This window comes from Verticillium nonalfalfae (genome assembly GCF_003724135.2).
Source record: "Verticillium nonalfalfae strain VnAa140/NRRL 66861 chromosome Unknown scaffold_9, whole genome shotgun sequence".
Lineage (NCBI taxonomy): Eukaryota > Fungi > Ascomycota > Sordariomycetes > Glomerellales > Plectosphaerellaceae > Verticillium > Verticillium nonalfalfae.
The window spans coordinates 47,136-62,862 of NW_021167234.1; the positions used below are offsets into that span (position 1 = coordinate 47,136).

The window sequence follows — 15,727 nt, forward strand, 5'->3', positions numbered from 1 at the left end:
AGTACTGTTGAAGTCGTCAAGGTTCTGAAACCACCTAGATGAGGGATACGATGCTGATCGTTCCTGATAGAGAAGTATCTTCGGCGTATCTAGATCCGGGATTTCGCAGGAGTGAGAAAGCCGATGCAAATGTCGGCTCATATTGACCGAGCATCGACCGGACTGAAGTGCTTGACCATGCTGCATTACCTTGCCACTCCGTCGTGAAGTACAGCCATTATGACTCGGTGTTTAGAACCGAGGTCCCTGAGAAGTTGGTTTCTGGAGGGTTGTCCTTGAGACAAAAGAAAGGCGCAGGCCATTCTATGCACCCAAGCTCGAATAGTGGACCAAAGGACTGCGCATCCCGGATATGCAGGAAACCTGTCCTGATAGCACCAGGAGCGAAAGAAAGCAGCATAACACGACTGGAGAGAGGCCCAGGTTCAGCCACTCGAAGTATGCTTCGAGGTGGAGGAGCCAAGAATATGCAGACGAGCTCAGGTTCGCTCGACACGATACCTATACCAACGTGTCGTGGAAGCAGAGTCATGCGTGGGTTGGCATATCACGGTACAAGAGAAACGGAGTTCCGCCAGAATTTGAAAATGTCAAACGGCTGTGCTGTTGATAGGCACACTGTCCCATCGTGACTCGGGCATTTCGAATCGGGGTTAAACAATTGAGGGTCACCCTGTGGCTGCTGCTAGTGGACAACCTACCATATATGGATAGCCTTTGCTTGCGGCCTAAAAAAAAAAAAGGCTTGGGCAAGAGTCGTAACATGGCGTGAACCAATTAGCCAGGGTGGCTCGGCAGTGGGCAGGGCGATCATCAGGCTTCGCGCCAGCGCCGGCATTTTAGTGTTCCTACCCGCGTGCTCTTCTTCGCACACAAAAGCTTCGTGTTGCCGACGCTTCATTTCCTGATATCATCTGCCGAGGAGGCCGAGGAGTATTATCAGTGCGCGGGGCCGGCCTTGGCAATGTTCTGATTGTACTCAGTGACTATGTAGGGCATTGTTGAAGGTAGGCAAACCGTTGGCTGAGACAGAGCGACGAAGAGCCCTGTCTTGTCATCGGGGGCTTCTTCGGACGCCAGTGTTTCTTGAATGCACGGCGATGCCATGTCAATGCACGACGATCGATATAGTGGAGTGGCTGGTCATCAAAACGCAAGCGCTTGCGAGCAGCCAACGGATGCCCTGCCCATCATTCGCCGGGCACTACAGACAGCACGTTAGTGGTGAGTTCACGACGAGAGAAGGTGACAACGGGCTGCGTCACGCGCGGGTTGGCGGATGAAGCGGGGAGGTGCCGGGTTGTCAAGAATTGCCGTCCTATGTGTAATGTGTCCTTGGCTTGATGCCATGCTCGCCATGGCAGCGAACGAGCAGGCTGGGTTGGCGCACATTGACAACTTTGGGCAACATTGTCGGCTGAACGGCGATTTCTCCATGCTCAGTGCTGTGTACCTCGCGCGCGGACGTTGGAGCGATGGTGCCACTGACCGATGGACGACGATTCATGTGGCCTTGCGGCGGCGGGCTTCCTTCGTCTGTACGGCGTCGTGACAGGCTGGCAACGTGGCTGCAGCGGTACGGGGATGCGCCAACGTGGGAGCGGTCTGTATCCAGCCAAACATGGCAAACTGGCCGACATGGGGGGGTCGGGTGTTGGGGTGGAGCGAAGAGGGAAAGAGGCCTTGTCATCGTCCAACACTTGGTAGGCCACAAGCGAGGCACGACATGGCAATTATCCGAGATGGGCGATGAAATGCGAGGCATCAGTCTGATTGTTCTGGCGTCTGATCTGGCACTGCGCACGCTGACTTACCTGCCCGGCTGCAGACGTCTAGGGCCAGTCATGATCATCTCGACAGTCGGTTCCAATGTTTCCGAGATTGCCGGAAGAAGTCGTCAGGACTGAAGAGGCTAGGAGGCGGCGAGGGGCGTCACTTCTGGCTCCAGCCACACCCGAGGGCTGGCCTGGTCGAATTTGATTGACTTTCTGGATGCATCGCAGCGGAAGACAAGCTGTCGAAGCGGCGCGGCCCCTTGTCTCTGGTCATCGTCACGAGACTTCTGGGTCGTGTTGGGGGAGCGATCAGGGGGGAGAAGGAGGGGGGCCATACGAGGCAGGACACGGGAGGAAGAGAACTCAGCAATCAGGATGTCAGGCCGACCGGTCATGGACAGACCATGTTCAGGGTCCTGGGGGTTTCTCGAATGAAGCGGGATGCCTAACCAATGTACCTATTCGGCTCTGGTCAGGGGAGGAACAGGGGAGGGGCAGAAATGGGGGGGGAGGGACGCTGGGCGAGACGATGCTGGTGAGACATGGGCCGGGGTGGTCTCTCTTTCTCTCTTTTGCCTGTACGCCTGCCTCCTTTCGCAGGAGTTTCGCTAGGTACCTAGCTAGGTGCCTTGTTGCGTTGGCTGTGAAGACTGTGCCTGCCCACCCATCCTCTCAGCCTCGACGCTTGACACACAAACACCCACTCCTGTCTATTTCTGTGTTCACTTTTATTGACTTACTGGGACCATTAACAGGTCGACAGCTTGACCTTATGAGGACCGTCGTGATTGCAAACGCGGGTGGTCTTGCTTCCCTCTCCACGGGCACATTGGCCGGTTAGTACCCAGGGTAGGCCCTTCCCCTTCCCACCCACCATCCTTCCACCTGCCGTTCATTGGCCGTGCTCCACTGCTCCCGTACTGTGTTCGACGAAGCTTCCAAGTTGAGATGCGGTGGCGTGCAGCACTTCAAACCGCCTTGTCGATCCTCGATATTAGTGTCCCATGTTGCAACGGGCGGCAGAGTGGTTAATTTGCTCAGCAAGCGAGCAAGACGGTGGAGAAGTAGCAAGATGCGAAATAAATCGGAGAACCGAAAGAAAAAGAGTTTTCGTCAGAGACCAGCTCCAACGGAAGACACATTCCTCACGCTCATGCTGTTACTGATGCTGACCTGGGCATCGTCATCGGACCCTGATTGCGTGTCCCACTATCCGGATGTATCACCTGCTACCTACGGGTAGGTACTCCAGGCCTCACACACCATAGATTCAAATGCAAAAGTACCTGTCGTCACCTACGTTGGGTGCCTACCTAAGTGCCTTGGGAACTACCCAGTCCACACTGTGCTAACACCCCTCACGAGGTGATGGAAGCACACGACGGCCAAGAGCGATGTAGGCAGGCCACGAATGGGGGGAGGCACGGCGCGGGCAGTAGGCGGGCAGTAGGCGGGCAGTAGGCGGGCAAGTGGGCAGGGCAGGGCAAGCGCAAGGGAACCGTCCCGAGCGGCATTAGTGTGGTCCTTTGGCCATAGCTTGACGACCTCTTCCCCCCCAAACCATTTCTGACAGGACAAGCGCCCTCTCAGTCCTGGCGACTCCTGAGAAGGCCCCGGAGCCCCGCCGCCAGCAAAGCAGCATCCCTGCCCCGGCCGTCCCCGTTAACTCCAGGCCCAACGCCCATCCCATCCCCATCCCATCCCTGCCCTCCCGTCCACTCCAGTCGGCGGTCCACTCCACAGACGGGTGCAAGCAACTAAAGTACTGGCGCCGGCGCCCGATTTAGAGAAGGGCAGAAGGGCAAGTCCTTGATTTTGATGCACTCTCTGTCCGGCACCATCTCTCCTCTCACCTCAACCTGCCCACAACTTTTCTTCTTCCACGAGTCTGACACGGACAAACACGTTCGCGCAAACACCACTGGTTCTTTACTGCCCGAATCTGACAACAAGGACCAGCAAGCGTCCGCACCATTGATCAGCACTGACGCAACGAGCGATCCACCTCGCAACGAGCCCTCGCCTCTCGATCTCCCCAGCGAGGTTCATTGCGTTGGGTCGTATATACCTAACGACACTTGACAGTAGTGCCCCTGCGCATCCCGCCATCCGCCCGCCATACTGTCTCACAGCACAATATCCTTCACAAGCAGAGACACCTCGTCCTTCCAGCAAATCTGTGCCAGCGAAAAACCCGCGTCATGCCTCACCCATGATCCTGACGATCCCGACCTCGTTTCTTTCGACATAGTTCACTTCTTCCAGCGTCAGCACCTGCAGCACCAATCTTACCCAGTATCAACAACCTCCTACGAATCCTCTGTTGCGGCCCTTCTGGTCAATCCGACTCGATCATAAGCCAACCTCTGTACTCGGTTCGAATTCGTCCCGCCCGACCTTCTTCCAACTCGAGGCGTTAGGTTGGCACTCACCTAACGACCTCCCCCACACCAACAAAACGGCGACCCCACGGGCTAGGGACGATCCAAGGGCATTAACCATGGACGCCCTCAAAAATATCATCGCCAACGTGCCCGACTGGCTCAAGCGACTCGACGACCTCGGTACCCAGATTGACCAGCGGCAAGCCGAGCTCGCGGCATTGGGTGTCAGTTCGACCAAGTCTATCAAGAACCGTGGATCCACCGAGTCTTTGAAGCCCAAGGACGTGGCGGATGCCGATGTTTCTCGTGACGCCGATCAAGTCGGCGATGCGAGGGAAACGACGCCACCACGAGAGGACAAGCAGGACGCAGCACAACCGCCGAGCCCAAATGGCAGCAACACCCCGTCGGCCATCCAGCGACAGACGCAGCAGGCCGTAGCCGTCGCCCAGGCTCGGGCCAGAGCCCAGGTCAAAAAGCGACATCGCACCGACTCGATCATTTCTGCCGATAACGCTCCAGCAAAGTACCGAACACGCACCATGATTATCGTCTACTACGACAGCTACGTGCAAAGCTTCTTCGAGGAGCTGGTCAAATTTGTGTCCGCCAGCCGTAACCTGATGCGAAAAGCCAAAATGGCAGCCAAGGTGGCTCAGATCCGACGGCTCGCCGAGCTCCAGTCACCCGAGGATGACGAGGACGGTACGGGTGAACTCAAGCCAGGGTCCGCAGCCGATGGCGAGAACAACGATCCTCTGCCCTCACTCAGGTATATGAGCACACGACGAATGGGCGGCGGACCTCGCCTTCCTGGTTCCTCGCCATATTCTCGAAACTCCCCCGGTGGTCTTCTCGGAGAGCAAGAAAAGGACGCATACGACGATCTGGATAAGGGTCTTGAATTCGTCCAGTCCATGTGTGAGCACGCTGCTCACCAGTTCCTTCGGGACGGAGACTGCACAGAGGAGATTGGAAAGATCAAGAAACGACTATCAGATAGCAAGGTTCTGGCTGACAAAGAGATGGCACGAGTTGAGCGGGAAGATCCTGCACTCCTCAAAGAATCAGGCGATGCGGGCAAAGCACGAACTCTCCGTCCAGCGAGCATGAGACGAGAGCTGACGCCGGTCAAAGACCGGACGACACCCGCCTCATCGCCCATGAAGCTCGAGGTTGATGACATGTTGGTGGCGGAGAAGCCAGTCCCAGTCGTCGCCACCAAAGTAGTCGCACCAGATGTCAAGTTGGAAGCTGACAACGACCCGCTCGAGGCTGACGACGACGAGGGTGTCGAGGACATGGAAATCCCTCCACCGAAACTTCAATATCGATCAACGAGGATGATGAGGCGGTCGGCTGTTTGAGCTCGCTGGCTGCCCAGCTTCTGGTCGACGGGACTCGGCTCGCTCGAAGGCACTATTTGCAATGTATCTTCGGCTTGGCAATTTCGCGAGGCCTGCCGGACGCCGCCGAGGATGGGGCATTTGAATTCCCAAACGAGCTTCGCCTGCAGCTGTTCGCAACCGCATGTTTCACATGATTCACAGCTTTTTGGTCACTTGTTTGCATTTTTCTTTGGAATATTGAACACAGCATAGCGTCCATTCAACGGTATGAACAGCTCATGATGGGGAGGTGGGGATAGGACTTTAAAAAGCTGGGAGAGGCAATGGGGGCGGTGACCAAGATCGCGCAGCAAAATTCTGTCGATGCCATAGCTGAGGGGACGACATGGGAAAGAAACGGGTTGCCAACGCAACAACCAAACCACTGGGATGAGGAGTTGATTGATTTTCAAAGTACATCTCTGGCGCACTGGGTGCCGAGAATGACATGACCGTAGATCTGGGTCTGGCGTCTTTTTCTTGGAAAATATACCTTATTTTCCCTTACTCAATGTGTTCCACAAGGTCTTCAACGCACAGTCTTGCTGATGCTTTGCCAAGCCGTTTGATGCATGGCTCAAGCATGGCCGAAGCCTTCAGCATCCTGATCAGGTAGTCTGGAGGAAAGTGTGATCAAAGCCAAGACCCTGACCCCACCGCGGGGTCGCGATCGTGCTGCTGCCAAACTGCGGGGCAAACGAAGTAGGCCAATTTGGCGACAAGAGCCCAGCAACATCATCACCATGCGATAGGTTCTCCCAGAGCTCTCCTACAGTCAACATTCCCCTTGCAGCTCAAGAGCAACGGCATCGTGTCTCGACAAAATGGCCGAAGCCAAGACCCACGCAGAGGCCCTGCTGCCCCGGTTCAAGCTGGAGCGCCTCCTCAACCAAGGTCACCGCCCTGTGTTCCTCCTCCCCCATCTGAATTGCGATCAAGGTTGACTGACTTTGCCCTCAAAGACCAGGCCGGCCGCAGATCAAGTCTTCTTGGTAGCATTGACGACAAACCGGCGCTCCTCATACTCGAGCGCGCCCCCTTTCCCGTCTCGACGGCCTACCTCGGCGAGACCCCCGCGGCGCTCTCGAGCCTCAAGAACCTGGGCGCCAACGACATATACTTTTGGTTCCTCGCCCGGAGCGGCATCGTGCCGTCGACGCCGACGGACGACGCCGACGCCGACTTTTTCGCCGACCTCAAGATCAACCTGATCTACCCCTGCACGAGCACGCACGTGGCCAAGTACAGCAAGCAGCCCGTCCGGCTCGTCACGGAAACGGCCGACATCTACCGCGACCACGTGCGGCCGTACATGCAGCGCAAGCGCGACGAGGGCCGGCTGAACTGGGTCTACAACATCATCGAGGGCCGCAAGGAGGTCGAGGACGTCATCTACAGGACGCCGCTGGGCGCCGCCGGCGACGAGGGGTTCCTGCTGCTGCCGGACCTCAACTGGGACCGCAAGACGCTCGACGCGCTGCACCTCCTGGCGCTCGTCGAGCGGCGCGACATTTGGTCGCTGCGCGATCTGCGCCGCCGCCACCTCCCCTGGCTGCGGCACATGCGGGCGCGGCTCGTCGAGGCGACGACGGCGCAGTACCCGAGCATCGACGACGACCAGCTCAAGCTGTACGTGCACTACCAGCCGACGTACCACCACTTTCACGTGCACATTGTGCACGTGCAGCTCGAGGCGGGCGCGACGCAGGCGACGGGCAAGGCGGTCGGATACGAGAGCATCATGGAGACACTGGGCGCCATGGACGCGAGCGACGAGGAAGCAGGCATGGATCGCCTGGCGTTGAGCTACACGCTGGGCGAGGCCAGCGAACTATGGACCGAGATTTTCGCGCCTCTGCGCCCTGCCGTCAGACAACGTCCTCCCCCCGCGCATCCGCAGCCGCCACGGCCCGCTGCCGGTACTTCTTCTCAATCGCTATGACGAGGTCGTTGACGCCGGCGCCGAACGGGCACTGCGTCCACTCGCCGCCGTCACGGATGCAGTACACCTCGTCGTCGAGCCGCACCGTGCACGAGAGGGTGACGCCCGCCTCGGCCGTGCGCGTCACGCTGTCACGCAGCAGGCCCACGCCGTAGGCGCCGTCTTCGCGGACGGCGCACTCGTTGAGCACCTTGATGTCGATGGCGTGTTCGAGGGCGCACGCCTCGATGAGGCTCTGGTCGGGGATCTCGCGATACGAGCGCGTGATGCACATGGTGAAGCCGAGGCTGATCTTGGGGTCGGGGTAGAGCTTCGCCGCGCAGAGCTCGATAATGTTGCCCATGCCTGGTATATGCGAGTCAGTTTTTTTTTTCTCCTTTGCCTTCTCTTTTCTCTCCCCCCAAGTGAGGTCTAGGGAGATACAGAGGGAGAAAACATACATTCGGAAGGCCCGTGACGGCAGTCGACGCCGTCATCTTCGGTCGGTCTACGGAGGAGAGTCAGTCAGGCGTGCGAGAGAGGAAAGGGGAGCGGACAGTAGTCTAGACGTACGTTCCGACAAAAGACAGTTTCCAGTCCACCTTGTCATGTGCGCGCATCATCACCGGCAGGACCATGTCTCGCAGGCAGTCCTTCACACGATAGCATGTTAGTGTTTGGTATCATGACTGGGCGGGCCCTTCCATCCCCAAGACTGGCTGCAACGACGTACCCGTGCATCCGGGCACTTGCTCATGATGTGCGCTTCCAAGGGCACCAGCCTGTTGACCTTGCTGGCGAGGCCGGCGCCGTTGTTCGCGTCGGCGGCCTTGCCGGGTGCGGCGGCGGTCTTTGCGGCGGCGGCCTTGTCATTGTCGATGCGTATCCTCGACGTGATGCCGAAATACTGCCACAGGTTGTAGCCGAGGATGCCGAGAAGGATGATGATGATGAGGGGACGGGCGCGGCGAGAGGATCGGGTCCCGGAGAAGAAGCCGCGCTTCTCGTCCATCGTGACGTATGGCTGTTCTTTGCTTGGTAGGGAGCAAGGCGGCTCGTCGGCAGGGATGGGCGACGACAGGGGCGGCTGCGTGGTCTGGCCGGCGGACACGTGCTTGGGTTTCTGTTGCTGGTCGAGGTAGCGGTATCGCGACGAGTCGATACGCATGCTGTGGTGAGGGCGGATGGATGGGGGTTGGATGGAAAAAAAGATGCAAGACGGAGACGGGCCCTGAAGTGCAAGTTTGTCGCAGAAAACAATGCAAGTATGATGGTTGTGTGGAGAGTCAGCAATCTCAGGCCCCGAGAGATTCCTGGTGAGGGAGTGGTGGGATTAGGTGTGGATGATTTGCTTGGGACGACGACGACGCGGCGCACATGGGCGATGGGGCGGTACATCTGATCGCGGTTCCCAGGCGCCGTGACAGAAGTACCACTGTACAGCCCCCCTGCTTCATCTGCCGCACGTAGCACGTTAAGTGCCTTGGCAGCCCGTGTTCAGCCCCGTGTTCAGCTACGAGGGCCAAGGATGCAAGGGTGTGTTGTTGCTGTGCCTGCCTGTGCCTGCCTGTGCCGGCCACTGCCACTGCCACTGGCTCTGTCTCTGTAACTGCCTGTCATTGTTCATGGATCGTCAAACCCTCGCTCGTGTCACGTTACAGTCCCCCATCAGACGAACACGACCAAGTGTTCGGGTTGTGGGAGACAAGAAACAAAGAAGGCTCGGCTCTTTTCGTTTCACAGACTGCAACTCATCGCCATGCCACGTCGGTGATTTCGTGCCGTCATCATCCTTTTCCTCCCTGGGATATCGCTATCCTGACTTGGGATATCCCGCATCTTTCACGATCGTCGACAGGACGAAATCTCCCTTCACGCCACCTCACCGAGGCATTCTGCCAGACTCCAATCGTGGAACACAATCGTGGCCCTGTCATCGCCGGCTCACATCCTCGCGTTGAGCCTCATCTTCAATTCGGAGCGCTATACCCTTACCAACGCCTCTCAGCCTTGCCACCTTGCTCACATTGGACAACCATTGTTGTTGTATTGGTTGGTTGAAGCTGTCTTTCACCGAGGTCAACCACCGCATCGCACTACCAAGTGCTTGATGGCCCTGTCGATACGACGTAGACCACCTAGCATTGCGACCATACGCAGATACGTCGCCTTTAAGTACACGAGACCCATGTGCGAACCATGACAATGAGTTCTGATACCCGATTGAGTTTGCAGGACTTCCTACAACCACTCCATGTCGACCTTGATAAAATACACACCCTATCAAAGGCCTTCTACCACAACTTTATCCATCTCGCGGCTGATGACCTTGCTCAGTTCTTGCCCACGCCCATCTCCGAATCCATTCTGAAACCTGTCAGCAAGAGTGGCCACGGAAGGTGAGCTGGTCTTCGCCTGCATGAAGCTGCACCCTGTCACCCTGCCACAAGCTAACCCCGTTGTAGACATCTTGCTATTGACATGTGAGCACTTCGCCCTTGGTGACATTGACCATACTCACTCTCTCAGTGGCGGTTCCAACCTCAGAGTGGGCTTCATCGAACTGTCGCCAGAGGAGGCTGTCTCGCGCGAGGGGGGTCACGGTCTGACCAATGGGGCCTCCAAGGGCGTGTCCAACGGCGCGACCCGTGTCGCCCGCCTCAAAGAGCAGTCGTGGCCCATCGCCGAGCATCTCAAGAGCATGAACGATACCAAATTATTCGACTGGATTGGCGAATGCATCGCTGCTGTCGTCACCGAAGGCTGCCGCGCGTGGGCCCTTGCCGCCGACGAGCCGATCCCTCTGGGCATCACTTTTAGTTTTCCCATGGTCCAGCGGTCCCTCAATGAAGCCTCTATCATAGCCATGGGCAAGGGGTTCGCCATCCACGGCGATGTCGAGCTTGGATCTCTGTTACTGACTGGCTACAACAAGTCCCGACGAGGGCTGCCGCCGATTCGCATCGCCGCCATAGCCAATGACTCGGTCTCGACGCTCGTCTCCTTCAACTACCTATACGGCGAGGACGGCCGCAAGAAAGCAGCCATGGGTCTCATTGTAGGCACGGGCTGCAACGCAACCATCCCTCTGAAGCTCGCCGCCCTCCACGAAAGCAAACGACCTGCAAGGATCAGCCTGCTCCCGGGCGAGGCCCCGGAGCAGGTCCGCATCGCTGTCAACACGGAGTGGAGTATCAAGGGCTCTGCACCGCCACTCCAGAAACTCGGCCTCATAACGAGGTGGGACGAGGCTCTCGATGCCGCTGGCGAGATGCCTGGTTTCCAGCCGCTGGAGTACATGACAGCAGGGCGCTACCTGGGTGAGCTGGGGCGACTCCTGCTGCTAGACTATCTCGATAGTCGTCTGGGTGTCGATATCTCGGCGTTGCCCAGCGCGTTGTTGACGCGCCATGGCATGACGACGACCTTTCTGAGCCACTTCCGACCCCTGGACCCAGAAGTGCTGGTCTCTCGGTTGGAGACTGAGTTCCCAAGCAAGGCGCCTTTCCGATGGACGACCGACATGGCCACGGCGCTCTATCACATGAGCAAGGCAATCGAAGTCCGTGCGGCAGGCATCGTGTCTGCTGCTGTGGTGGCGCTCCTTCGCATGGCCGGTGATATACCAGAGACAGGCGACAGCAGCGGCGCTGAGGAACCCAGGGAGCTGGGTGTCGGGTACACGGGAGGCTGCATTGCGCATTTCCAAGATTACCTGTACGACACACAGCGCTTTCTCGACGAGCTGGTAGAAAGAGATCTGGGAGACAAACCGCCTGTGCGCATTGTGCTGAGTCCTTGCCATGACGGTGGTATCAAAGGAGCAGGCATCCTAGCTGCGGCTGCAGAATCGAGCCTCGACAGGGAAACATGACCAACAAAATCATGGCATATATGCCCTCTTCAGCCCGGTGTACAGAACCCATGAATAAATTTATGAACATGATTATGAACACATGGCCTCGACCAAGCTTGACTAGAGCTCTGCGCTCTCCCACCCAAACTCCTGACGTACATCCTCGCCTGAGTCCACCTGGTGGATGTAACCAAAGCCAAGTCATCCCTACCCCCAGTCGTCACGACGCACCGCAGGACACGCCTCTCAGAAATGCCCAGAGCACAGCCAAAACCGGCACAAGAAAAGCCCAAGCCCGCATGCCGCCCAAGGACAACCGGCGCCCTCCCCGTCTCCGCCGCCGCTCGCACCGCCCCGTCCCGAACACGACGCACCCGAGCCCGGCCCGGCTCTCGCACTCGCCGTGCATGCGCCGCCGGCGGATGACGCGCCCGACGCCGCCGCGGCAGAAGCGCAGGTCGCTGGCGAGGTCGCAGCCGCGGCCGCACGAGGGGCACGCGAGGCGCTGGTCGCGGCGCTCGAGGAGCCAGGCGACCTTGAGGCGGACGCCCGTGTCCGTCGTCTGGAAGAAGTGGCGGTTCGTGTGCTTCAGCGACAGGGCGTCCGGGTAGGAGAGGTGTGCTGTGATGAGCGACTGGAGCTCCGGCGGCAGGGTTGGCAGCGTCGGCGGCGGGGGAGGCGGGTCTTCTGGCGAGGGGGGGTGCTTGCTTTCGCCGTCATCCTGCGTCGTGCTTGGATCTTGGGGTGGTGTCGGCTGCGGTGGTGGTGATGCCCGGGTTGGGTGTGAGGATGAGGTTGGGCATGAGGTGGAGGGTGGTGGGGATGGCGCTGGCCCAGCTCGTAGGATGAGGGTCATGGCGACGGCAGTCAAATTTGATGTTGGGAAACAAGAATATGGCGTATGACGGCCGAGGTATTGCGGGAAGAGATGCAAACAACCTGATGCCCTGCTGCATGCGATGACATTCGCTTTGTATCGTACTGCTGCCTGCTACGCCAGGCGGTGACTGAAGTCGTGGCCCCTTTCAGAATCCTGGCTGCCTGCGGGAGGCGTCGCGCGAGTGCAGGGGCCAATGCTGACAGCCCTGGCTGAGCACTATTGAGTGGCGATGAGGAACATGGGTCATTGGCGATGGACGATGGCATCAATATTGTGGCAGTTCGTGTTAAGTAAATGTGTTGTCTCTCCGATGTGCTGCCTAGTCAAGCCAGGTGAAATCTTTGGGCTGGCCTGACCAGAGAATGGGTGCATCATCTATATGCCATTTATTTCTACCACTACTCGGACAACGAGTTCGTGAATGTCGTCGAATGCTGTCCTACGCCTACCCCAGAAGCTTGCTCTGTCTTTCCAGAAATAACACCTTGGGCCGATCCGACTCGAAAGTCAGCTTCTTCTCCGCCATGACAATCTCCATGCCCAACGCACCCTCGCGCAACTCCCATGCACCGCGCTCCGTCTCAATGTGCTCATACCACAGATGGAGTCCATACGCTCGCCTCAGCTGCTGCACCATCATCACCTCTACCGAGCACCAGGCGCGCTCGTAGTACTGTCCATCGACCAGGCTGATGACGGCGTTGCACTGGGCCACGATCATCGGCAGCGCAGAAACCCCTGGCATCGGGTCGTCCTGGTCCACACAGCTATGGTCGAGCCAGATCCCGAGGCGCGAGGGTTCGACCGATGGGTGCGACCGTAGAAAGGCCTCCACAGCGGCGACCATGCGCCCGAATTGCGTGTTGTTAACATCGTCTGGCGAATCGCGTGACTTTTCCGTGTTGATCCAGCGGTAAGAGATGAAGATGACAAAGTCAACAGCGTCTGGTCGTCGATGGGAGAGGGTCGATCGAGAGACCAGAGGCAAGACGAGGCCGTCGTTTGATCGCGGGAGTCTTCCAAAGGCGAGGAACTCGGTGTATCGCAAAACCTTGAGACGGTCAAACATACGGCCGCTCTCTCCATCTGAGGACAAGCTCTCGTCATATGTGTGCCGCAGTGATCGCAGTGATTTGGTGGCGTCACCTCCGTTGGACAGTAGTACAGGTCTCAATTTCTCTTGGAAGAGCTCGCGGTATCCTTTCCGGAGCTTAGCCTCCACTTGCAGCCTGGCAAACTCAGGCTGCCGATGGTCCCCAAGCTGACGGCGAAGGCCTTCGAGGACAAGGTCTTCCATGGCTGCATCGCTGTTAAACACGGAGTGATCGAGCGCTGTATAGCCTTGGTTGTCCACGAGATCCATGTTGGCGCCCACGTCTACAAGCTCGCGCAAGTACTCATAATTGTCGCTGGAAGGCTCCTTGCAGAGTGCAATGGCGCACGAACAGGCGCTCGGTAGGTTGAATTGCGCCATAGCTTCTTCCACCCTGCCCTGGAATAGTAGGGCCCGTCCATAGAAAAACCTCGAGAGAGCCATGACGGCTGGGTCTTCGAGCGTGTGAGAAAGTTTGAGGGCGGCATGTGCGGCGTCGACGGCTGCCTGTGTGTTGCCTTGCGCTGCAAAACAGAGCGAGAGGCGAGACTGGCCGATAGACTCCCAGGTGACAGCCAGTTGTCGACGAGAAGCTGCCTTTGCCGGGCTCACACCGTCAGCAGCGACCTCGCCCAGATGTTGCGCCAGCTGGACACGTTCATTCAACTGAGCGATGGCCAAGTCCAGCAGTCGACCGTCATGACGCTGTTGTGAGAGCTGGAAATTAGTCATGCCCAAGTTCCCAACGGCGCGGCATAATGGCTTCTTCCACTGCAGCTTTTTCGCCGCGTCATACTGAAGCTGAAACGCTTTTGAGGCCTCGTCCAGACGCCCCATGTGCCGTGCAACAACGCCGAGTTCGCCGCTGAGGATGATCAGCTCCTGGGTGGCTTCGTCCCCGTTCTCGACCAGCCCCTGTTGCAAGAATGCCATGGCCTGCTCGTAGCGCCCAATACATCGATTGGCCAGGCCCAGTTCCTTTAAGACGCGGCATCGATAGATCTTTGCGTGGGCGAAAGAGGCGAATGCGTCACATATCGAAAGAGCATAGCTGAAGTCACGGAGAGCCCACTCCCACTCAGCCTGTCGAGCGTGCTTCTTGCCACTCGTCATACGGCTGACCCAGGAACGCGTTGCACCAATGGCTTGAGCCAGGAGAGCAGGTGTGAGTCCATCGGGAACTTGGGTTGGTGGGCGAGCTTCGACGCCAGTCGGCACAAGGCTGGCAGCATTTTGCGAGGACCCGCGGCTGGAGTCATGGTAGCATAATGTGGCATGGAACTCTTCAGGAGGGACGATCGTGGCGTGGTATTCTCCTGCAGCAATCGAGTACACAGCATTGTGACTGTGTAGGTCTTGAGGTACTGGCGAGGCGCGCACCATGACGCCCGTGTTGCCCGTCGGGAGTACCTGGTTATGATGCTTCGTGCCACTACTGGTGCCGATGTGATGTGTGGCAAGACTCGGGTCGGATGTCTCCTCGACCTGGTATGAGCATATAGCCCCTTTGCTAGCAAGGACAAAATTCTGCGTATAGAGCTTTTCGGAGCGGATCGGCCTACCATGAACTCTTTGAGGGCCTGGTAGTAACACGCGGATCTCGACCCGCTCTTGAGATTCATTCAGAGCACTTTCGTAGATTTTCAGTCCGAGGAAGCCATGCGAGGACATCGAGAGACGCCATATCTGAGAGTCGCCAGCGTCGGCAGAGAGACCCTGTTGAATGAGGCGCCAAGCGAGATCAATATCATACAAGGGCCGCGCTTGGTCGTCTTGGCCTTTCCGACGTAGAATGGCGACACCCAGAGCGACACTTCGGATGGGCTTGAAAGTGTTATTCGACTCGAGACATTTCGTCTCGAGTTCCCACTCAGCGACGGTGCGTGAGGTCAAGCCATCGTTCCGAGGTTCGCCCCATGACACAAGGCATTGAATAGCGTTCTCCGGAAGGGCGGCTGCTAATGCAGTTCCACGTATAGCTTGGCAAAGCTCATTCCCCCGGATTCTGATGTTCGTGGCATCGTCTTGCTCAGAGCCGGGGATTGTACACTGTGAGTCAATTGCAGCCATCGTGCCGCCTGTTGGACAGCCATGCACGCTCGGTCGTGTCAACTTTCTCTCACAAGTACTCATATTTGGTCCAGGTCCTTCATAGCTGCAAGTCGTGCTTCCGATCCGGAATCGATCTTCATGGGATCCCCTTCCACTGCATCGCTCTTATAGTGCTGCTCCGGTTGGAGGAATTATGGGAAGGATGCCGTGGGGAGCACAATGCAGAGCTACTGCAACATCTGACGCGTGGTCTCCACAGGAAGCCCGATATTGCCTGCATCTTTATGGCAAGAAGGATCGATACCCGTGCCGAATATGATGCATACAGTCCTTCGAGGATGCTGTCTGACGGGCCTGATTGGCAGACAGGAACAGCGT

The 15,727-nt window shown here is 57.9% G+C and overlaps 7 protein-coding genes across 7 annotated transcripts; 3 read left to right on the plus strand and 4 right to left on the minus strand.

Annotated features, from left to right (window-relative positions):
* Positions 1 to 939: 939 nt before the first annotated feature.
* Positions 940 to 1,640, minus strand: D7B24_009170 (uncharacterized protein; the record flags this gene model as incomplete). The annotated part of the gene is made up of 2 exons (XM_028643248.1): positions 940 to 1,139; positions 1,490 to 1,640. 2 exons carry the CDS (start codon positions 1,638 to 1,640, stop codon positions 940 to 942), a joined length of 351 nt encoding a protein of 116 aa, XP_028498299.1.
* Positions 1,641 to 4,275: 2,635 nt separating this feature from the next.
* D7B24_009171 (uncharacterized protein) lies at positions 4,276 to 5,526 on the plus strand (the record flags this gene model as incomplete). Its single annotated transcript, XM_028643249.1, has 1 exon — positions 4,276 to 5,526. The coding sequence occupies one exon, from the start codon at positions 4,276 to 4,278 to the stop codon at positions 5,524 to 5,526; it is 1,251 nt and encodes a 416-aa protein (XP_028498300.1).
* Positions 5,527 to 6,371: 845 nt separating this feature from the next.
* D7B24_009172 (uncharacterized protein) lies at positions 6,372 to 7,352 on the plus strand (the record flags this gene model as incomplete). Its single annotated transcript, XM_028643250.1, has 3 exons — positions 6,372 to 6,441; positions 6,510 to 7,270; positions 7,332 to 7,352. The coding sequence occupies 3 exons, from the start codon at positions 6,372 to 6,374 to the stop codon at positions 7,350 to 7,352; spliced, it is 852 nt and encodes a 283-aa protein (XP_028498301.1).
* Positions 7,353 to 7,415: 63 nt separating this feature from the next.
* On the minus strand, positions 7,416 to 8,636 carry D7B24_009173 (uncharacterized protein; the record flags this gene model as incomplete). Its single annotated transcript, XM_028643251.1, has 4 exons — positions 7,416 to 7,834; positions 7,930 to 7,976; positions 8,042 to 8,121; positions 8,202 to 8,636. The coding sequence occupies 4 exons, from the start codon at positions 8,634 to 8,636 to the stop codon at positions 7,416 to 7,418; spliced, it is 981 nt and encodes a 326-aa protein (XP_028498302.1).
* Positions 8,637 to 9,673: 1,037 nt separating this feature from the next.
* Positions 9,674 to 11,342, plus strand: D7B24_009174 (uncharacterized protein; the record flags this gene model as incomplete). The annotated part of the gene is made up of 3 exons (XM_028643252.1): positions 9,674 to 9,867; positions 9,934 to 9,951; positions 9,998 to 11,342. 3 exons carry the CDS (start codon positions 9,674 to 9,676, stop codon positions 11,340 to 11,342), a joined length of 1,557 nt encoding a protein of 518 aa, XP_028498303.1.
* Positions 11,343 to 11,544: 202 nt separating this feature from the next.
* Positions 11,545 to 12,180, minus strand: D7B24_009175 (uncharacterized protein; the record flags this gene model as incomplete). The annotated part of the gene is made up of 1 exon (XM_028643253.1): positions 11,545 to 12,180. The coding sequence occupies one exon, from the start codon at positions 12,178 to 12,180 to the stop codon at positions 11,545 to 11,547; it is 636 nt and encodes a 211-aa protein (XP_028498304.1).
* Positions 12,181 to 12,649: 469 nt separating this feature from the next.
* On the minus strand, positions 12,650 to 15,367 carry D7B24_009176 (uncharacterized protein; the record flags this gene model as incomplete). Its single annotated transcript, XM_028643254.1, has 1 exon — positions 12,650 to 15,367. The coding sequence occupies one exon, from the start codon at positions 15,365 to 15,367 to the stop codon at positions 12,650 to 12,652; it is 2,718 nt and encodes a 905-aa protein (XP_028498305.1).
* Positions 15,368 to 15,727: the final 360 nt, after the last annotated feature.